Source organism: Condylura cristata, unplaced genomic scaffold, assembly GCF_000260355.1.
Source record: "Condylura cristata isolate star-nosed mole 26May11 unplaced genomic scaffold, ConCri1.0 scaffold00016, whole genome shotgun sequence".
Taxonomy (NCBI): domain Eukaryota; kingdom Metazoa; phylum Chordata; class Mammalia; order Eulipotyphla; family Talpidae; genus Condylura; species Condylura cristata.
Window position 1 is genome coordinate 15,139,943 of NW_004567117.1, and position 23,547 is coordinate 15,163,489.

Sequence of the window (23,547 nt, forward strand, 5' to 3'; positions counted from 1 at the left end):
TGCTTTAGCTGTTTTGTATTTTATCAATTTTAAATGTCCCACTAATAACAGTTTCTGTTTTGTTTATTTTATCTTACATTTGACCACTTTCTTTTTTTCATGGGTCTTGCTTATCCATCTTTTCTGTCCTTTGACTTTCAACGTTTTGTAGCTTTCAATCTAAAATGTTTCTCTTTCAGACACCATGTAGATTAATGTTTGATATTGCTTTTTAAAAAGCTGCCTGACACCTTTGTGCCTTCTGATTGGATTGTTTAATAGATTTACATTTAATGTTGCAGAAAAAAGTAGGTTTAGGTCTGCCTTTTATTTTTGTTTCTATATATTTTTGATCGGTTTTGTTCCTCTACTCTTTTTTTCTTTTGTCTTACATGAATATTTTCCAGTGTAGCATAAATTTCTTGATAGTTATATATATCCACACACCTCCAAACACAAATGAGTATTTCAGCAATTACTCTAAGGCTTACACTATGCATCTTATTTCACATTAAAAATAATTTATTTTGATGAGAGATAGAAACATTTTTTTTCTATTTCGCTCATTAACTTATTCTGATGCGTGATAAACTTTTTTTAAACTCATTTTTGTAATTTTATGCAATTATTACTCTACATAATAAATCCAACAATACCTGTTTGGATTGTATAAGATAATTATTTTATTATTATATTATTATTATCTCATATATTTAAGTCTGTTACAGAATCTAGCATAAGAAAGGAAGAGAATTTGTATTGTTTATTTGTATATATTTATATTATTTTATTACCTTCTATTGGCATTTCTGGTTTTCTCCATTTGTTCCCATAAATTTAAGTTATCATTTAAAGTCATTTCCTTACTATAACACCCACCCATTTCCCATGTTCTGCTATTCACAAATATATTGTGGTTCTCTATGTAATAGGTGCAACAATACAATTATCTACATATTGTTCTGTATAACCGCTTTTAAATCAGTTAAGATGCGCAGCAGACCTTTCCTGACTCCCTACTGCTCCCCTCAACAGTGTACTTCTTCATTCTGCCTGTTATGCTCCCTACTCTGTTGCTGGTGAATCCTTTCATTGCTCCTGTACATCTGGCCTGTACCCCAATCTGCACACAGATAAATAAATCTTTTAAAAAAAATAGATCAATTAAGAGAAAATAGCAGAAGTAACAATGCATATTTTTTTTTTTTGCTCTCAGTTTACATTTACCAGCACCCTTTATTCTTTTCATGTGAGTTCAAATTATTGTTTGGGGTCAGTTGCTTTCACCCAGAAAAACTTCATTTAGTATATCCTTTGGTTTTTTTTTTTTTTTAAAAGTTTTTTTATTTACGGTCCCTCCCTGGTGGCGCAGCGGGTTAAAGCACAGCAGTGAGAAGCTAAAGCCACTTCTGCATGAGTTCGATTCCCGCCTGCCCCGGAGGTGACCACATGGCGTGGCAGACCTCTCCTGACCCGCCCGCTGCTCCCCTCAGCAGTGTACTTCATAGATCTGCCTGTTCTGCTCCCCACTCTGTCTCTGGTGAAGCCTCTCGTCACCCCTGAGCCTCTGGCCTGTACCCCAGTTCTGTATGAACAAATAAATAAATCTTTAAAAAAAAAAAGATTTATTTATTTACGAATATAGTACTGGGGTACAAGCCAGAGGTGCAGGGGTGGTGAGAGGATTCACCAGAGACAGAGTGGGAAGCAGAGCAGGCCGACTGATGAATTAAACTGCTGAGGGGAGCAGCAGGTGGGTCAGGAGAGATCTGCCTTGCCATGTGGGTCACCTCTGGGGCAGGCAGGAATTGAACTCATGCGGAAGTGGCTTTAGCTTCTTAGTGCTGTGCTTTAACCAGTGGGCCACCAGGGAGGGCACTGTCCTTTGTTTTGTGTCATACCTGTAACCCATTCTCACGTTTTTAGATGGTAATATCTTTATTTTGCCTTTGATGTATATAGAATTGTTGGTTGACAATTTTTTTTCTTTCATCAAGTAGAATATTGTCATCTCACTAACTTCTGACTTCTGTTGTTTTTCATGAGAAGTCAACTGCTAATTGTAGATGATTGGTCATTTTTCTGTTGCTGAGCAATTTGCATGTCTAGATTTTCATCAAATTTGAGATGCTATCAGCCATTATTTCTTTTAATTGTTTTTCTACTCCTTTGCATCTCTCGTGCCTCTCTGGTACTTACGTTATGTGTTTATCAGTATTCTGTATTTCTTTGAGACTTCTTTGTGTTTGTTTTTCTTTCTTTTTCTCTTTGTCTTTTGGATAGCATAATTTGTTGATCAAGCCCATTCAAGTTTACTGTTAAGGCTCTCTATTAAATTTTTTATTTTAGTTGTTATACTTTTAGGTACATAGTTCCTTTTTTTCCCTTCGAATGTCACCTTTTTGAATTGATGTATTTATTTATGCATATAAGAACTGGGGTGTATGACAGAGGTGCAAGGAGATGAGAGGATTCACCAGAGATAGTGGAGAGCAGAACTGGCAGATTTACTAAAACACACTGCTGAGGGGAACAGCAGGCTAGAAAGCACAGGTCTACTGCACCATGTGGGTTGACTCTCCTGCTGGGAATCAAGCTCAGGCCTCAGCAATGATAGCCTGAGACTCAATCCTTAGGCCACCAAGGTCCTATATAATTTGTTTTTTAATAATATCTGACTCTCTATGATAATCTATTGATGTGATATCTTCTTCATACTTTCCTTCTTTAAGCATCATTTCCTTTACTGTCCTAAACATATTATGCTTCTTTGAATGTTTACTTTGAAATCTTAATTAAATCTGACAGTCAATCCCTTTCATGGGTGGAATCTGTTGCCTGCCTTTTTTTTTTTTTTTTATATGCCACTTTTTTCTTCCCATTTTTTAAATTTATTTATTTTTGCATAGAAGAACTAGGGTATAGACCAGAGGTGTGTGAGAGAAAAGGATTCACCAGAGATGAAGGAACAAAACAGGTGGATTCACTGTTAAGAGAAATGGCAGGCGAGACTAGAGAGATCTGCTGTACCATATGTGGGTTAGCTTCCTGGTGGGGGATGAACTGAGCCTATAGCAGTGATAGCTTTGAGACTTAACCTTTAGGCCACTAGGGAGGTACCCATTTTACTTTTTTGCTCAAAACTAACACTGTAGGAAATATGGATATTGGTCCTACTCTGTTGAGTGTTTTACTATTGTTTACTTTTTTATATTTTTAATGTCTGGGTAGATTATTTTAGCGGTCTATTTTTCCCACAATGAAAAGCATTAATATTGCACCTCAGAGGGCACTGCCTTGAGCATAAGCACAGTTTATATACTGGGATAATAGTATTTTTTTTTTTTAGATTTATTTATTTGTGCATACAGAACTGGGCTACAGGCCAGAGTTGCAAGGGTGGTGAGAGGATTCACCAGAGACAGAATGGGGAGCAGAACAGGCTGACAGACGAAGTACACTGCTGAGGGGAGCAGCGGGTGGGTCAGGAGAGGTCTGTCGTGCCATGTGGGTCACCTCTGGGGCCAGGTTTCGAACTCATGTGGAAGTGGCTGCAGCTTCTTAGTGCTGTGCTTTAACCTACTGTGCTGTGCCACAAGGGAGAGCCCAATAACAGCATTTTTTTTTTTGCATTTAATAGTTATTTATTTATTTTTTATTTTATAACAGTTCCAATAACAATATTCTTAATAGAGTTCTTTGTGTCTCTTTCTCAGAGTTCCTGTTAATTAGTGTGCCTCTGGTTTCACACCCAGCTCCACACAATCCCAGCCAATTTGCCCAATAGTTTTCAACAGTGCCTTGGGACTTAACTTGCTTCATATTCTGGTCCAATTGAATTTTGGCACCTTTACATGGGTAGTTTTTGAGATGACTGTGTGAGGTTACACCTCAGAAGGGTTGTTAGTTTTTCTCTTGTTTAACTAGTTCTCTCAAGTAAACTAGAGCTGGGACTTTGGCTTAACTTTTAACTCTCATGACACTATCAGCCTTTTAATTCTTCCATTGCATTTGAGAACATCCTTAATTCTGAGTTTCTCCACATTTTATTTGAAATAAAGTCAATTCATTTCTCAAGGGTAAATATTTGATCAGAGTATGATTCTGGCATGTACTTTTTAGGTATATAAATTCTGCACTAGAAGTGGAGTACTGATCACAGGTGGTAGCCCTGGGCCTTCTGCTTACCTGTTGCAATATGGAACCTTAAAAGAACTAGGGTGAGAATGATTGGGGACAACCTATACTCACTCTGCCATCTCTGAGGTAGAGTCTTCCCTTTGTGTTCAAGGGAAGCTGAATTGTCTCACATTTATCCTCTGCAGTATATAGATTTACTTGGGAAAGATGAGATGCTTATGGTATACTTCTCTCAGGAGGATTCCACAGCCTTCAGCTGGGAGCTTGGAGGATAGGGGGGCTCTGTATTTTAGTGTAGTTTATGGCATTCTGAGAGCCAATATGGGAGCAATTTGGTTCACATGTGATGTCAGATTCCTTCAGCTTTACTATGCATTGAATCCTCTTTAATTATTTATCCATTTTTGTATGCCATAATACATTTTCCAAAGACTTAAAGTGGTTGTTTTAAAAATACTTTAAAATAGGTGGACCTCCCTGTTGGCGCATGGATTAAAGTCAGCGCTATTGGGCTATGTCCAGCCATGGCAGCATGAGTTTGATACTGGCCAGGTAGCTGGCCCACATGGTGCAGCAGACTCCTCCTGTCTCACTCACTGCTCTCCTCAGGGCACTGTGTTTCAGTGGATCTGCCTGTCCAGCTCTCCACTCTGTTTTGGGTGAATTCTCTCGCTCTACCCCCCACCCCCACTGGCTTATACACCCCAGTTATTGTATGTATAAATAAATAAAAATCTTTTTTTTTTAATTTTGGAATTAACTTTACCAGTTATGCTTGTTTTGCTTGGACTGGATTTGTTGAAGTCTTCATGCTATCTCATTCTGAAAATGGAATTCCAACTATGAGTATTCTTGTTTGTGCTTTTAGAACAATAATTTCTTTAGAGATACTGGGTTAAAGTGTATACAAATGAAAATCAGTTTGATATATTTATGTAGTTAATTCTATTTACCAATTTATACTACTATCATTAAGATATTAGAGTTCCTGCTACTTACTGCACATCTCTCTAATTTAACAATTCCTCATTGGACTAGTTTAATTTATATCTGTCAACGGAGATATAAAATGCTATCTCACTGTGACCTTAATTTACCTGTCTTTGTCATCAGTGTTTCTTTTGTACATTTTAGATATTTGTCCTTTGAATATATATTAGCTAAAATTTTCTCCCATTTTATGGTTTTTATCTTTTTACCTGATACTGTCTTTTGTTAAATAAAATTTCTTTTTAATATAGTTTATTGCATCAAACTTAAAAAAATTTCCATATCCCAAGTTGAGAAAGATGATTTTCTACATTGTCTAAATTTAAAAGTTCTTCCCCCCTTTGTATACTTAATGCCGGTGTGTACTTGTGTGTGCACCTAGTGTACGCTTACCATCTTTTCCATATAGATAACTAATTGGACCACCTGGACTTCTTGAATAGTTTCTCTTAATCTCACTATTCAAAGAGCACTCATTATTCCTTATGAAAACCTGATGTGACATAGCTCCATGATGCTGTTTTTGGGTTCTTTGTTTCATTAGTCAGTTTATGTGGTTTTGTGTGTCACTGTGTTTTACTTATTGTAGCTTTATAAATTGTTTGATGTTATAGAGGTAAAAGTGTTTTTTTGCCTTCTTAGGAGTTTCCTTTTCAGGTACTCAGAGTTGCAATGTTTTAAGTAGCTTTGAGTGAAATCATGTTTCTGGATTGTTGATAATAGATGAGGGATTCGGAACGTGGTGGTAACACTTGTTAAACAGCATTTTTTAGTGTTGAAATAAATGGAGGAGAAAATACATAGTGATTATATTTCCTTTACTAACTCAGAAGCCATTTTTCTTCCTTTTATTTATAGGAACAGTTTTGATCAAAAGTAACAGTGGACAGTTGATGTTGGTATCTCCTCAACAAGCTGTAACAAGACCTGAGACAACAAGTAATATATCTTCAAGGCCAACTCTACCAACAAATTCTCAGCCAGTCAAAATTTGTACAATGCCGGTAATATACCTTTAAGTTTTTTCCCCCCATCTTCATTAGTTTCTAGGTGTTATCACCATATAAATATGTACACATTTGCATGTATGTGATTCTGCCCAACTTTTTGAATTTAAGTGATCTAAATCCCCTAACCCCATGCTAATTTAATCAAAATACTTGGCTTTGTTGTTTGGTAATTACTAAAATAATAAAATGTTAGTCTTCATACTCAAAGATTTTGTAGTCCTCAAGAGAATGTTTGAAGGACTATTTGCATCTCTGTACAGAAAGAAAATAACCATTCCATTTTAATTTTAATTTGTAGTAAAGTGTTAAGACTGCAGTTTCAAGTATTCATTTTTATCTACATTTTACAGGCATTGCCTTTAAGAAATTTAGAACCAGCTATAAATTTTCATGAATTTGAGACTTAGAAAATTATTCATTTTGCATACGTAATAATCTTTCTTAGTAACTAAAACTGTATCTTTGTGCCAGAATTAGAAGAATTATTTTTTTATCAGCATCTTTATTTCATTAAGCAGTCAGTACTGCATGTATGTAGCATTGTCTTACTGACTCAGGCTCATCCTGATAAAAGATTGGATTCTATTTTCTACCAGTTCATTTCCCTCCCCCCATTTTGTCTTCTAGATTCTCAACCAGTCATTTTCTCTCTGCTACTATATATGGTAATAATAGCTCCTCCTTGCCTTTTAGTTTCCTTCATGTATTGGTGAGGGTGCTAAGATAGGTTAATAGATTTTTGTTCATTGTTAAATAAAAACCTAAGCTTTCTGTGATCTAAAGAATAAAATTCAAGATTTTATTGATGAAATATATATTTTTTGTTAAACCAACTGATTTCTTAGGAATGTTAATCATTTAGGTTCACAGTAGAGTCGTGCATAAAAAGCCATAAAGTTGTAAAACCAGTTCTAACAAAGAAGTTTGCTATGGTAAAATGTTTTATTGTTTGTTGCAGTTCTGGTTGATTTTAAATTAATAATACTGATGACTGTATTATCTCCCTCCCACCCCCCACTTCCAGAATTCGAGTTCACAATTAATCAAGAATGTGGCAGTGGCACCTGTTAAAAAATTGGCACAAATGGGTACTACTGTGGTAACCTCTGTTCAGAAGCCTTCTTCAGTACCAGTAAGTGGTGATTTAATTGTTGCCTGTGTACTTTGGTTATTCTTTCATCTCTCTTTATTATTTAATTGTTTTCTGCTATATGTATAAGTTACTATGTAGCATTCAATAGTGCAACTGAGTGATATGTGATAGCATTTATCAAACTAGGAGCTGTTAGAAGTGTGGGAATCACACAATAAATGTGATGTAATTCTTAGATATCACTTTTAGTAGCTAGTATTAAATTAATGCAAATGCACCTGATAGACATGTGTCACAATGCATACAAGCAGGTGCTGCAACAAATTTTGATATATGGGTTATTTTTCAAGAACTGTTTTGTGAAAGGGAAAGAGAATAAGTAAGTAAACTAGATACAGAACCAATAAAGCCTCAGCACTCTGTTAGAGAAATTTGAAGCAAAAACAGCTTGTCAGAGTTGTGCCACTCTGTGCCAACATGATCAGCAGGTTCTTAATGCCCCCTCTGTGGTCAATTATTAGACTTAGGCTCTTGAAGGGGAGTTGTGCTCCTGGGAAAAGCCATTTTTCTGTAGTTGAGACAAACTCTTAAGGAACTGAAAACTGGAGGCTGTTGAATAGCATTGCCAGCAGCTAAGACAACACAGATTTCTCCTTTTGATCAGATAGTCTACACTTTGCACTGCTGGCATCTACTTCCTCTACTTTTGGGATTCCAGTGGGTTTCTTTCTTGGGGTAACAACAAAGGAGAGGTCAGTATGTCCCTACTGCTGTAGCTGTTCTGTGTCATTTTCCTCCTTCACTATCCATGCTAGATTCCCCTCATGGTCAACTACTAATTCTGCAAATATTGTTTAGCTTAACTGGTAGTGTAAATGGGTTTTCATTACACTAGCCATATAGTAGACAGGTTTTTTCCATTGTAACTGTATCTTAAAGATTTAGTACATTTGATTGCTTTAAAAATAGTATATCTGGATCACCTAGTTCTTTTCCTTGAATTATTTTTACATATATTTGTCAAGTATTGATGTGGGTTGTTTGTTTACAACTTTTTCTATTTAATATTAGTGTATGTTTTAAGGTGGCTTGCTTCTCAGTGGATGGTAGGTCAAGTGTGGTAGAATAGTGAAATTGAGGAATAATACTTGTGCCCACTCTGAGGTATAAAGTACCTTAGACTTAGGTTTTGCGTGGAAGTAAAGAGCTAGAGCTTGGTCCCCTCCCTGGTGGTGCAACTGGTTATACTACAGCACTATGAAGCTATCTGCAGCCACTGCAGCACCAGTGCCATCCCCAGCTGGAGAGCTGATCCACATGGTATGGCAGATTTCTTCTAACACGCCTGCTGCTCCCCTCAGCAGTGTATTTCAGTCAGTCAGCTTGTTCTGCTCCCCACTCTGTCTCTGGTGAATCCTCTCACCCCCTGCACTTCTGGCTTACACCCAGTTCTTGATGCATGAATAAATCTTTTTGAAAAATAAATCTTTTTAAAAAACGAGCTAGAGCGGTCTCTGTTTCTGGTGAATCCTCCCACCCACCGCACCTCCACTTGTACCCCAGTTTTGTAAGCATAAATAAATAAATCTTAAAAAAAAAAAAAGAGCTAAAGCTTGAAAATAGAGAAGACAGTATTCTTTGAATACAAATTTAAATGTGTATTAAGAAATTTTGGGCCCTCTCTGGTGGCACAGTGGGTTAAAGCACAGCACTAAGAAGCTAAAGCCACTTCCACATGCATTTGATCCCCGCCTATTAATAGACATTGAAATTTGTTTAAAATTTGCTTAAAACATAATGTGGTTCATCCCTTGGATAGCTTATCTAGTAGAGTGGACCACAGTTAGTTCCATAGTAAAACATGGTTTTATTTAGTAAATGTTACACAGGAACCAATGTGAAATCATGTTTGGTTTTATGTTGTATTTTATGTATATTGGCCTTTTGTTAGGTTAACTTCTACTATGCAAATAACTGGTTTTAGAAGTAGCATTTATGATTAAATGGGAACAAACCCAAAGTGATTTCAGACATGTCTAAAAAATGACTCCTTAAAAATGTAGTTTATTCATCTAAAATTGCTTACAATTCATTTTGCTAGCTTTAAGAGATTTTCACAAGTGTATTTCACATGTCTACCAATGCTTATCCCTCCTGTCTCTAAGGTTTGCTTATAATCAGTAGCAAAATGACCTACAAAGCATGGCAGTTCCATTGGCTGATCTAGAACATCAAGGCAGAGTTATGATGAGAATTTAAGGCCATCCATCCATTACTTCAGTGGAAATATGTAGATAGGATAAAACTAGGTTATCTATACCTTTCATGCCTCTAAAGAGTTGGAATTGGCATGGAAGGAGCCTTATGTCTGATAAGGTATAGTAACTATATTAAAAAGAGTTACAAAGGATAAATTTTATATTGGAAATAGAATAAAATATTAACAAGAAAGTAGAAATATCATAAATTTTGCTTCTAATCAAACAAAAGGGATACTTTTCCAGTGTTCACTTTTCATTGGGATAGCTCTTTGTTGACTGTATTTCCTTCAGGAATTCATCTCTTCATTCTTGAAAGGTCATAATCTTATTAGGGGTTCTGATCACACTTTTTAAAATATAGTAAAACAAAGATTTTATTTATGCTCAGTATAGAATATACTACGGAAGAATGAGTATTTGCTCTACATAAACCAAAAAAAAATGTTTATAAGAAAATCTGAAAAATGATTCAAAGAAAACTGCACAATAGTTGTCCCTAAAGGTAGAGGAGTAAGGATAGAGTTCACTTTCATTGTTTTGAGATTTTTTACTTTACTTTTTTTTTTTTAACGATTTATTTACTTATGCTGGGGTACAGGCCAGAGGTGCAGGGGTGGTGAGAGGATTCACCAGAGACAGAGTGGGGAGCAAAACAGGCATAATGACAAAGTACACTGCTCAGGCCAGCAGCGGGCGGGTCAGGAGAGGTCTGCTGTGCCATGTGGGTCACCTCTGGGGTGAGGATCAAACTCATACTGAAGTGGCTTTAGCTTCTTAGTGCTGTGTTTTAACCTGCTGCACCACCATGGAGGGCCTTGCTTTACTTATTTTTGATTAACATTTCATCTTTAGTATTAATCTTTGCCATTAATCAGTGTTTTTGATTTCTTTCTCATTTACACTCAACCATGTCTTTTTCTTGTTTAAAAGCCTCAGTACTGTGGAGCTACTAGACAAGTGCAAGTAGCATCAAGCACTGTGCATTAAAATGATTTTAAAATAGGCCCTCCCTGGTGGCAGAGTGGGTTAAAGCGCAGCACTGAGAAGCTAAAGCCACTTCCGCATGAGTTCGATTCCCGCCTGCCCCGGAGGTGACCACATGGTGGGGCAGACCTCTCCTGACCCGCCCGCTGCTCCCCTCAGCAGTGTACTTCGTCGATCTGCCTGTTCTGCTCCCCACTCTGTCTCTGGTGAAGCCTCTCGCTGCCCCTGAGCCTCTGGCCTGTACCCAGCTCTGTATGCACAAATAAATCTTTAAAAAAAAAAAAAAAAGATTTTAAAATAAAAGCAAAAGTTTAAGCATTCTTGTCTAATATAGGTTCTAGTCTTTTTTACATGGAAATTTGGATGTACATACAAACAAATTCACTTGTCTTGATTTTACAGAAGGAAATTTTCTTGAAGATGATAGCAACACGAAACTGTTCAGCCTGTAGAATACACAGCATTTATTTTTATTTTTTTAATAATATGTTTATTTTTACATCATTTTATGCCTTGTTCCATCTCAGTTGTAATTCCATTGGACTTCCCACCACCAAATCACCCGGTGCCATAGTCCAGTGCACTTCCCTCCCCCCACCATTTTTTATACCATTCGACCCCCATAAAATGCCTCTGGTATATAGTTGTTTATTATTATTTTCTCGCCTGGTCCTAATTTATACACCAAGTGAAACCATCCAGTGTTTTTCCTTTTCTTTCTGGCTTATTTCACTAAGCATTATCTTTTCCAGCTCCATCCATGTTGCTGCAAAAGGCATGGGAACACACAGTATTTAAATTCAAATGATAGTGCAAAGTTTGGTTCTCAGTGTGAATTCTATATACTTTTCTCTCTACACACACCCCCAAACTTTACTCATATCCTGTGACTTTTAGTGTTTTTAAAATGAAGTTATTGGGCCCTCCCTGTGGCACAGCAGGTTAAAGCGCAGCACTATGAAGCTATTGCAGGGACTGTAGCCTGAGTTCAATCCCTGGTCAGAGAGGTACCCACATGGTGTGACAGACCCCTCCTGACCCGACTGCTGCTCCCCTCAGCAGTGTATTTTGTCAGTCTGCCTTTTCTGCTCCCCACTCTGTCTCTGGTGCATCCTCTCACCATCTGCACCTCAGGCCTGTACCCCAGTTCTGTAAGCATAAAAAACACAAATCTTTAAATAAAATAAATTTAGGTTATTGCTTTTTTATCTCCTTTATGTAAATTCTTTACAACTATGATTTCTTGTATGTATTAAACATTTTATCCTGCAGGTGGTGCTATAATCACACCTCATTTCAGTAGAGTGAAAGAAACAACTGAAATGCTTTTTGGTGTGAATAGGTTACTACATTTTATAATATTCATTATACTCACACTGATAGTGTACATATAAGTAGCTTGTCTGAACATAAAGTGGCCAGTAGCTCTCTCTACTTTATACTTAAAAAGCAGAAAATTACAGAACAGGTAATATCACTGATATATTTTTATATAACTAGTTGCTATTGCAAGTGTTAATTAGAGAAGTATTAATAACAACTAAGGATGTATGTGGTTGGGACTAACAGTTCTAAATAGTGGGTATCATTGCTAATTGGTGTTTTTTAAATGGGAACCAGGATTAATAGGATTAAGGCAATTTGCTTAAATTCAGCACTCAGCAGGTGTCATTGAAAAGTAGGTAGTTGAGAATGAATCCCAGATCTGCTAGATTCTGGACTCTTAAAGGTGTGTTACATTGCCTTAGATTAGTAGACAAAAGCAAGATGTTAGGCAGGATCCATTTGTAGTCTGGTATTTGTGAAATGGGGTACCACTGTGATACATATGATAGTAATTCACATCTAAATATAGGCTACTTTTAATTTCAGTCTTTGGCTGTGCCATCTAATGTCACAGTTACACCAGTGAAGCCTTTGAATACTATATCTAACTTGAAGCCTTCAAATTTGGGAGCATTACCTGCCCCTTCAAATGAGCCCAATCTGAAAGTAGAGAATTCAGGAGCTGCTCAGACAAACCTGTCTCCGGTAAGCTCTCACTTGTACCTTTCTTACATCAATACAGTTCTTTAAAGATTTATTCAAATTCTACTTTCTAGTTAACATTTGTGTTTGTATTTCTGTATTAGGCAATGCTAGAAAATGTGAAGAAATGTAAGAACTTCCTTGCAATGTTAATCAAACTAGCATGTAGTGGATCACAGTCTCCAGAAATGGGACAGAATGTGAAAAAGCTGGTGGAACAACTTTTGGTAAGTTAGTACTGTAAAACTTGCAGGTCTATAATTACTGTAAAACTTGTAACTCTTAGAATGTGTTTCAAATGGGAAATTAATATTTTTAAATGAAGCTTACTTTAAATGAAAATTTTTTTTAAACTTTGGTTTTGTTTCCTGAGGCTATATAATGTTTGTAAATCTTAAACAAGTAAATCTGATATATATTACTTTCTGTACCTTGGAGATAAGGTTTTTTTAGGCTACCTAAAAAGATGCCTTGGAGGGAAGGTTGATTATTTGGTCAAATAAAAAATTGTTAGTAGAATAGCAAATGCCAGAAAGTCAGGCTATTTGCAGATAACGAAATTCAGTTTTATGTTCAAACAACAAAATTTGGAACCTGTGAAAGTAAAAGTTAATCTTTGAAGGTTTCAGTTTTCTTCTTAATTGAAAAGAATAAATTTGAGGTCTTTGAGGTTTGTGAAAATGCCAAGTATAGTGTGTCTTTAAGCTACAAAATTACATGTCCTTAGTTTTCTTATATCTTTTTCAGATGAAATGCTTGGATACATTAAAATAGATGAAAGTGGAAATTAGCAAATGTTGCATATAATATGGCTAAACTATATTCTGAGGCTGTAACAGACAGATACATGGGATTTTTTTTTAAATTCTGAAATCTACAATTTTTCTGACCATGTAATGAAAATTTTGTGATTTTTTTAATATAAAAGTGGTCATCTTTCCCCAGTATATGACATGTATATTTCAAATGATGTATAGAAATACAAGCATAGTTTAAAAATACTAAAATACCTTTTTTATTGCCGTTTTTTATTTTATCTATAATTTGTTAGAAGTAGAGCATAGGGGCCCTTCCTGGTGGCACAGTGGATTAAAGCACAGTGCTATGACGCTCTCTGCAGCCACTGTAACACGAGTTTGATCCTCGGCCAGTGAGGTGACCCACATGGCGCCACAGACCTCTCCTGACCTGCCCACTGTAGTATACTTCATCAGTCTGCCTGTTCTGCTCCTCACTCTGCCTCTGGTGAATCCTCTTCACCCTCGCACCTCTAGTTTATATCCCAGTCTCTATACATAAATAAATAAATCTTTTAAAAAAAAAAAAGTACAGTTCAAGTGGTTAGTTTTCCATTTGAGAAAACTGTTTTAGGTACTTAAAATTATGTTCATAAAAGTAAGTTTTTAATTTGAGTATTTTTAAAAAAACTAAACATTAAGCTTTATCTCATTTTCAAGCCATGCTAGTTTTGAAAGAGAATTTGGTGACTTGTTTCTCAGAGATGAAATAAATACTTTAGAGGAAAAAAGAATGAAGTAAAGGAATATTCAGTAAACATTTAAAGTGTCCAAGTACAAATAATTTGTGTGAAGTTTGTTAATAGCTAGGAGCAGTCAGATATTAATCTAATACTTTTCTGCCTTATGACCTCTTTAGCATAAAACAGCAGATAGCAATTGTCAAACAGTTTTTTTCTTTGGATACCTTTATATTCTTAAAAATTAAGGACTCTGAAAGATATCTTGCTTTTGTAACGGAGCTTGAATTTGAAATTAAAAAAATATAAATTTACCAATTTGTTAAAAACTGACAATAAGTCCATTGTTGTTAACATAAATAACATTTAAATTAAAACTAGTTTCCAAAATGAAAAATTGAATAAGGGATATCTTTGTAAATGTCCATAATATCTGACTTAATAGAGTTGGATTCCCTTATCTGCTTCTGCATTTATCCTGTATTATGGTATGTTAACTTTGGTCAAAGTATTTGGTGAATATCTGACCTCATACAGAAAGGTAAGATGGGAAAGAGAGTGTTTTAAGAGATTTTCTCTCCATGTCACTTAGATTATTTAGAGTTTGATGATTGATCTTACACTCCCAAAAGATCTCTTATTTATCTATGCATGAATTTTGTAATAACATACATTTGGTCTTTCGGAAAACACTGCTCATTGAGCTATACAGATCTCCCAAAGATTGGCATATTTGTTATCTAAGATAGAAAATAAAATCATAGTTGTAATTTCATCATAAAATTAAATACTGGGATGCTGCTAAGTTAAGGGTTGTGGATACAACTTATCCAGAATTTTAGTTTTGGTGTGAGTTCTTTAATTTTTATTGTTAGCAACAATTGTTGTCAGTTGTTTTCTTCATAGTGACAGGCTTGGTTGGTTTGACAAAATGTCTATCAGATATCCAAGTCTGAATACCCACAGTTCATTTGACTTTGCAGTTAAATGAAAAACAGCTCGTTCGGTTCGACTAGTAACTCAATCACAGTGTTATTCACTGATCGTCTATCTTTGGTCTGAAGCAGAAATGGTCTATTTGTGACTTCTCTTTTATTATACCTAGTACTATAAAAAGGCATTTACTGAAGGATTAAGATTTACTAAAATGAATTTTTACTACCTCATCAAGGACAGTTTAAAGTGAAACTGATTTTATTTATTTTTTACCATAAGTGTATAGTAATATAGAATGTGATGATTATTTCAGTTTGTTGTCACTTCCTTTCTTGCCAGCAGTTTTACCCACTGTTGTTTTTGTACCGTCAGTACAAATCTCAGCACAGTGAAAAAGGCCCCCCAAATTTGTTACCATGATTATAGTTTAGGCCTCATAGGTGTCTGAATAGGTTAGAATGTAAACCAGTATGGAACTTAGGGACAGTGTTGTTCCTACGGCCTTTGGAACAATAGGGTACCTATAATTTTGGCTGTGTGATAGCATTCTAAAAATATAGTTTTACCTAGTTAAAGTAATTTAAAAATTGAAAAAGCAAAGCAAGAAAAAGCAAGGGCCCCCAAACAAATAACTTACTACTCCCTACTTTAAGAAATTTAGGACTCTGGTGTCTTTACCTCTTAATTTTTCTTAAGAAACTGTAATACGATAGTCTCTTCTGTGAACCAGCTCTTCTATCATTTTGCCTATAGGGATCTTTAAAAAAGAATCATCCCTTTGTTCTGTTCTGAATGAACAAACATCTCTATTTTTTGTTTATTCATTTCACATGCTAAAATGACCCCATTTAGTGGTCTTCTTACCACTGCACAGCTTGCAGTGTCTTCAGTCATGAATCCTTTCTCTTTTAAAATATTGTCAGGCTTAAAAAGTGTGTTCTTTCTCTCATTCCTCAGGATGCAAAAATTGAAGCAGAAGAATTTACTCGACAACTGTATGTTGAACTCAAGTCTTCACCACAGCCTCACCTAGTTCCTTTTCTTAAGGTAGAGTCATATATGACTTTGAAGAAATTGTTTGGATTGGTTATTTTAAAATTCAAAACCTGAATATTTCAATATGATAGCAATTTAATATGAAGATAATAACGATATAGGAGAAATCATTCAGTACTCTTGTATTTGTAAAATATTTTCACAAACTATACCCTTTGGATTGGAACACACTGAGAAAACAGAATTAACATTAACAAAATAATGAAACATTTTATTGTTTAATGCTTATATGCATAAAGATTCTTGACTTACTAAAAATACATTTAAAACCTTATTCTTTATCCTAATGACTCATGTTTTCTTAGAAAAATAAACCAGGGCCTCCCTGGTGGTACAGGAGTTAAAAAGTCTCAGTGCTAACAAGCTATCACCAGCCACTGCTGCATGAGTTCCATCCTTGACCAAGGAATTGACCCTATGGACCAATAGACTTCTATCTCACCCACTGCTTCCCTCAGCATTGTATTTTAGTAGATGGGCGTCTTCTGCTCCCCAGAATAGTCTCTGATGAACCCTTTCACTCCTCTATATCTTTGTCACCCCAGTTCTTCTATGCATAAATAAATTTTAAAAAATTTTTTTTGAATTTTTATGAAAAGAAATAATAAACCATATACTTTTCAAATTTAGTGGGAAGGCTAATATTAAAAAAAATGACTTATGTTCTCATATTCCTGTTGGTGATTTATCGAATTAAATAGAATTTGATAGATAACAATAATTACTAGTGAGAACTTGGCTTGGCAGGAAAAGTATTTCTTTTGGACACTCAAATCTGAAATGAAATAGAATTGAAATTTGTAAAGTTATTAAAGATTTGTAACTAGTGAACCAAAGACTTAACCCATACATTTTGAAATAATAGAATTAGGAGTTGCCTTTTGGAAATTTTCTCAGAACCCCCTTCACCTTAGATCTCTGGCTTAGATCTCTTTACCACATCACTTCATTTGTATTTCCAAAACAACTGTTTCTTGCTTTCTACCATTTTTAACATTTGGAAAAGATTATATAACCCTTTCAGCTTCTTGTTTTTCCTTGTTTTATAAATTTATACAAAAATATATAAAAATTTACATATTTATAAATTCTTGTCTAAGGAGGTCATATAAGAATTTTCTTAATCTTTTTAAATAGAAAATATAAAGGGAATTAAATGCAAATGAAAGGAGGAGTGATAGTACTCATTTGTTTCTTAAATACAGTTGTATTGAATTTAAATATGAAAACAAGAAAATCTTCAAAAACAGTCCATGACCAGAAGATAACCTGCTATCTATCTTCTTTTTCATCTCTTTCGCTTATTTAAAAACAAAATAAAAAGGTAGAACACTAACTTTTTAGTTTGAACTGTCGTAACTCAGCTACTACAAAGATAGGCAACATCTTAAAATCCAGTCAGAAAATAATCTAGCTTAGCTGAGGAAAGTTACCTTGTTTGTGACAGTATTATTTTAATGAAGAGACTATTTCAATCCAAAATTTGAAAGGTATTTAGCAAAATTGCTTTTAGATTCTGATGTCATATAAATTTAAACTTAAAATAGATACTAAAGTTATTAAGGCTATGTGGTTTAGATGAATATGAACGAGTACGATATGGTGTTTTTTTATTTTGCCAAAATGATACAGAGCTATATTAACTATAATAAGATAAATACTGAGATACACCAATTTTGTATTGAAAAATAAAGTACTTTTGGGCTTTAAATTGATTTATCTTGGATATTGACCAAATATAAATAAGTGAACAGATTTCCTCTACGGAAAAACTTGATAATAGTTTTATTTTGTAAAGATGTGAAATTCAAAGTTGTTTTATTTTGTAGTGGCTAAATAAATTACTTAGCTATCAGTGTTCTTCCCTCCCTCTCTGTCTCTAGAAAAGCGTGATTGCCTTACGACAACTTATACCTAACTCCCAGAGCTTTATTCAGCAGTGTGTTCAGCAGACTTCTAGTGAGGTAGTTATTACTACCTGTGCCACATCAGCAACACCTTCTCCTGTGGTTACAACAACAATTTCCTCAATCCAGTCTGAAAAACCGATCATTGTTTCTGGATCAACACCCAGAACTATGTCAGTACAAACTCTGAATCCACTTGGTGCTCCAGGGGGAGCAAATACTGGCATTGTGACTCTTCATTCTGTGGGTCAACCTGCTGTACCAGGGGGAACAACAGCTGGAACTGTTTTACTTCAGACTCCAAAACCACTGATGACAAGTATACAAAATGCAGTTACAGCAGTCTCACTTCAGCCCGAAGCACCAGCTGTCTCCGGGGCAGCAGTAACACTGACCCTCCCATCGGTAGCTATAGGAGAAACTTCAGCAGCAGCACTTTGTCTTCCATCTATGAAGCCTGTTGTTACTTCTGCTGGGACTGCATGTGACAAGCCTGTCGTTGGCGCTCCAGTTCAAATCAAACTTTCACAGTCGGGCCCCATTCTTTCACAACCAGCTAGTATTCCACAAACAGTTAAAGTCAAGCAACTAGTGAGTAATGTTTCATTTTTTCCTCAATTTCTAATTTCAGAGACTAGTAAAAATGAACCCTTATATGCCCTTGGCTGCACCTGACCAGTTATTAATGTTTTACCACATTTGTTTTGCTCTTCTTTCTCTCTTTCTCTCTCTATTCACACACCCAAACATTTCTTTTCCTGAGCTACTTAAAAACTGGTGGCAGGATTTGTGAATGGGTATACAATGTGTATATTGTATACGTATATACGTTTTCAATTTGAAATATTTGCTGATTCCAGTAAAAGCTGGTAATAAAATTAGGAATTAATTTGAGCAAATTTTATAAAGTATTTAGAAGAGCCTTTAAAGAAATATCATATTCTGAGGTTTACTGGGCCTGAGTTTTAATTTGGCTTCAAGATTTTTATTGGAGTTTTGTGCTAAGATCCAATGCTAAGTATAGTTAAATAGAAGTGTCCACATTTGGTGGTATATGCCATTATCCTAGAATCTAGGAAGAGTGGCACAAAAACCTTAATTTGACTGTTCCTAAGAAAGAGTTGGCGACTAACTTGTATTTTTAGACTTCTATGCAACAGTTTTTATATAGTTGGGACTCTGCTATCTAGAATTCAACTTTGGTGATTTATACCAGTACTTATTGAATAATATAGAGAAATTAAAGGAGCTATTACTCTTGATTCTAGCACTTTTATGTGCATACACTTCTTTTGCTATTTTGAGATACTTCATTTCTGTGTATTTATGAAGAGAAGAGTGAATGGGGTTGAAATAAAGAGGAAAAAAATATGTGGGACGTCCTCATAAACTTGTTTCCATGCTTGTGTTTCTTTTGCTTCTTTCTGGAATTTAAGAACACTTTCTTATCAGATACTCCAATCATCGTTAAGTTAGAAAAAATAGTATTTCTTTCTTTTGCCTGCAAGTAGGAACAAATATCTCTTCTATGGGTTAGTTTCCATCTTTCTAAAATAATTCCATTTCTAAGATAATGCCTGGGGCATTAATTCCTACAAAATATTAGACTACAGAATAAATTGTACCCCGAAAATTTTGTAGAACCCTTTTACCTACTTGATTATATAAACCATGTATCAGTTTAAGAGTTTCTGAATAGTTTACTATCAATAGATTTTTAAAATATATAGTGGTGGGCCCTCCCTGGTGGCACAGTGGGTTAAAAGCACAGCATTAAGTAGCTAAAGCCACTTCAGCATGAGTTCACTTCCTGCCCTGGAGGTGACCCACATGGTGCAGCAGACCTCTGCTGACCTGCCCATGCTCCCTTCAGCAGTGCACTTGTCTGTTATGCTCTGTCTCTGGTGGGTCCTTTCAACCGCCCCTGCACCTCTGGCCTCTACCCCAGTTCTGTATGCATAAATAATTAAATCTGTAAAGTGTGTGTGTGTGTGTATGGTGACTTTCCTCCTTTGAAGTGAAAAACTTCTGTTTTTTCTTTGAAGTTAAAAATAAGAACTTGTAAATTAATGTAATTTCTCTTTATCCAAATTCTCTGTATTTCTTGAACCGTTGTTATCTTGGAAAGTGCCATTAGCATTGTCGTTTTCCAGATACTCTTAAAAAAAGCCCATTAAAATTCCTATCACTTAGAGCTATATTTTAAAATATTTATGGATTAAAAAGATATATCTGGGATTTGCTTTGAAATAATTGGGGATGGCAGAGAAGTTCATAGGGATGGATATAGAGGAAACAAGATTGGTGAAGAATTATAATAGTCATTTGTTGAAGTGGAGTAATGGCATATTTTATTATTCTCTCTCTGTTTATATATGTTTTAAAATTTTCTTTAAAAATGAAAATAGGATCCATGTGGATATTTAAACTGGACAGTGTGAAATGTAAATTGACTTATTTTAAAAGATAGTACATATATTAGTCATGTTTTTCACTTTTGAACAAGGTAATCTTGCCTGCATATTTTAAATTTTAAATAGGCCTCTTTGTCATGTTAAAATGATGGTATATTTACAATTGAGTGTTCTATTGTTACAACTGAATACTTGTTTTTTTCCCAAAGCCAATTTAGTTGAATGACTATATTGACAGTTCTCATTGTTTCAGGTAGTCCAGCAGCCTTCTGGAGGAATTGCAAAACAAGTGACCACCCTTTCCCATTCTTCAGCATTGACCCTTCAGAAAACTGGACAGAAAATGCCAGTGAGCACTGCAGTACCAACTACTCAATTTCCTCCAGGTAGACTCTGACCCTTCATAGTAGGTTTATAATATGGTGGAGTTTTATACTGTTTTTGTTGTTATATTAAGAGAAGGGAGATTTGGTCTTATAATTTCTTGCCTATGAGAGAAAACTGAAAGATAACTGTTGCATTTTTTGAATTTGCAAGCCACTTTGTAGAGCTAATATTGTTTTAGAATTAAAGAAATGACTACTCATGATATTTTGTACTTGGTATAACAATCTGCTAGTAAGTTCTTTTTGAACTTATAACATTTGTTACAACCTTATTTTAAAAACATACAGGTTTTCCTAAATTTCTAAAATTCTAAAAATCAATCATGCCCATAAGAATTTTCGTGACGTAACCTAAAAATTTACAAATGTTTTGTCACTTTTTCTGCATATTTTCATAGTGCTGAAAATTGTACAGTTTAAAGACTCAGAAAATAATGAAAAGGTCTTGATTTTGTAATGTGCTTTCTTGTGATGACAATAAATTTAGTGTCATGTTTGAATTTAAGAAAGTTTATAAAGCAGCCTACACTGCCTTTTTCACTTACATGATTTTTTTTCCCCTACTTTTTTATTTCTTTTGTTTGTAGCTTCTATTCTAAAACAGATTACTATGCCAGGAAATAAAATTCTGTCTCTTCGAGGATCCTCTCTACAGAAAAGTAAAATAAAAGAGAATGGAACAACATCCTTCAGGTAAACAAAATAAGTATTTAAAACTTTGTCTAGTTAAAGGAAGCAGTATTTAAAAAAAACACATATACTCTCTCCAAAAGAGATGATAATACTAATATAAAATAAATATATTGTTTCCTTTTTAAAAAGCTAACTGTAAAGTAGTTATTATTATTGTGGTTTTACTTTACATTTTCCTAATGACTGAATATGTTGAAAATCTATTCTTGTGTTTATTTGCTGCCCATATATCTTTTTGATGACACCAACGTTGAGATTCTTTGTCCATTTCTCCTTATTGAGTTGTTCATTATCTTATGTTGAAGATTTTAGAGTCCTTTTCTAACCAAGATAAAAGTCTTTTGCCAGGTAGGTGAAGTGGAAATATTTTCTCTGTGGTTTGATTTATTATTCTCTTACCAGTGTCTTTCACAGAGCAAAGGTTTTTAATTTTGCTGTAGTCCAGTTCATTAATTTTTCTCTTGTAGATTATGCTTTTCATATAAAATCTAAAACAAGTTTGTATAATGCAAGGTTACACAGATTTTTTTCCTTTCTGCTTTGTTCTAGAAGTTTTAGTTTTAGGTTTGTCATTGATATACCCTTAGTGTTGAAATTAAAGTACACTTTAATATCTACCTATTGCCTACATAAAAATCAATGTGAATATTCTTTCCCTAAAGTCTCCCAGTTTTTTTTTTGTTTGTGGTTTTTTTTTTTTTTTTTTTTTTTTTTTTTTTTTTTTTTTTTTTTTTTTTTGTCACAACATACTGACATTTATATATTAGTTTTCCTTCCTCATCCCCATCTATTTTTGTTGCAGGTTTACTTTTATATTAAAATGTTTGGGTTTTTTTAGCCCTTTTCCTGAAAGGAGAAAGGAATTTAAATAATTCCTTTTGATTGTGAGAAGTTTATCCACTCAAGAAAACTTCCTATGTATAATTTTTTAAACTGTTACATGTAACAATTGTTACATGTAAAGTATATGTAAAAATATATGTAAAAAAAACTGTCTTTCATTGTCGTATATATATTTGGAGTATAGGTTGACTGAGTATGAAGTGAACATTTTTATAGTTTTTAAGCTACACTGCCCCATTATTGTCTTGATTTGTATGTTATTGTTAATTAATTTTATCTTTTTGTTTGTGGTCTTGAGAATTTCTTTGTCTTAGAATTTTGATAGTTTTACACTAGGATATATTGTAAAACACTGATGATTTCCCCCTTAATTTTTTCACTTGGTCATTCTAAACTTAGGTTTACTAAAATTCCTGCTAAGTTTTCTTGCATTATTTATAGTTTTAAATATTAGTTCTAATCCATTGTTGTTTCTTTCTTCAGGGCCTGTAGTAGTATAAATTTTTCTTCCCCTGTTATCTCTCAGTCTGCCAGATTGAATGTTGCCCAAGCTCTGACCTACCACAACATATTTTTAATATTTTCTCATTTGTGATGTGCTCAGTCCTCTGCCAGTAGTATATTTCTTCTTTGTGCCTATCAATAGTTCTCTGTCTTTCCTGCAGTTTTTCTTCTACTTTTGGCTTGATACAGATAAAGTGGGCATGAGTTATTTCAGTTCCACAGATTTGTTAATTTCAGTTTTACTTCTTTGTTGATTTCTAACTTCATCCCATAGTGGTTAGAGAAGCCATTGCATGTTATCTTTTTAAATCTATTGAAACTCTGTTTGTGGCTTTGATAGACAAATTCTGGGAAATAATCTGCTGTGCCTTGGAAAGAGCATGTTTGTTCTTGTTTAGGTAGTATATTTTGTATAAACCTGTCAAGTATAGTAGGTCTTTTATCTTGTTTGAATTCTCTATAGCCTTACTTAACTTTTGTCTGGTTGTTCTGTTCTGTTCACAGTGGCTATTAAAAAATTCTGTTATTGCAGAAGTTTGTATTTCTCCCTTCAATTCTATAAGCTAAGCTTCATTTTTCTGGTTTGTGAATAGGTGTGTAAAAGTTTGTAGTTGCTCTTACTGATTTGATTAATTATTAAGTAGTTCAAGTAGTAGTTTTTGACTTTAAATTTTAGATCGTTTATTAAAACAAAATGTTCTCAGTATCTTAAAAAATATATTTATTTATTTATTTATTTTCTTTAAAGTCTATTGTCTGACATTAGTATAGCCATCGTGCTATATTTTGTTTGATTTTTACATGGACTATTTTTTCTATCTATGCACTTTACATCTGTTTGTGTTA

General features: G+C 34.5%; 1 protein-coding gene across 2 annotated transcripts in view; it reads left to right on the forward strand.

The window, feature by feature from the left end:
- Nucleotides 1-23,547, forward strand: part of TAF4B (TAF4b RNA polymerase II, TATA box binding protein (TBP)-associated factor, 105kDa) — a 98,465-nt gene that overhangs the window by 12,072 nt on the left and 62,846 nt on the right. For both annotated transcript variants that reach the window (XM_004683801.2, XM_012725753.1), the window contains exons 2-9: nt 5,968-6,113; nt 7,144-7,251; nt 12,330-12,488; nt 12,590-12,712; nt 15,856-15,945; nt 17,838-18,452; nt 20,529-20,661; nt 21,249-21,354. In XM_004683801.2, the coding sequence (XP_004683858.1) occupies nt 5,968-6,113; nt 7,144-7,251; nt 12,330-12,488; nt 12,590-12,712; nt 15,856-15,945; nt 17,838-18,452; nt 20,529-20,661; nt 21,249-21,354 (1,480 nt within the window). The remainder of the gene's footprint in view (nt 1-5,967; nt 6,114-7,143; nt 7,252-12,329; nt 12,489-12,589; nt 12,713-15,855; nt 15,946-17,837; nt 18,453-20,528; nt 20,662-21,248; nt 21,355-23,547) is intronic.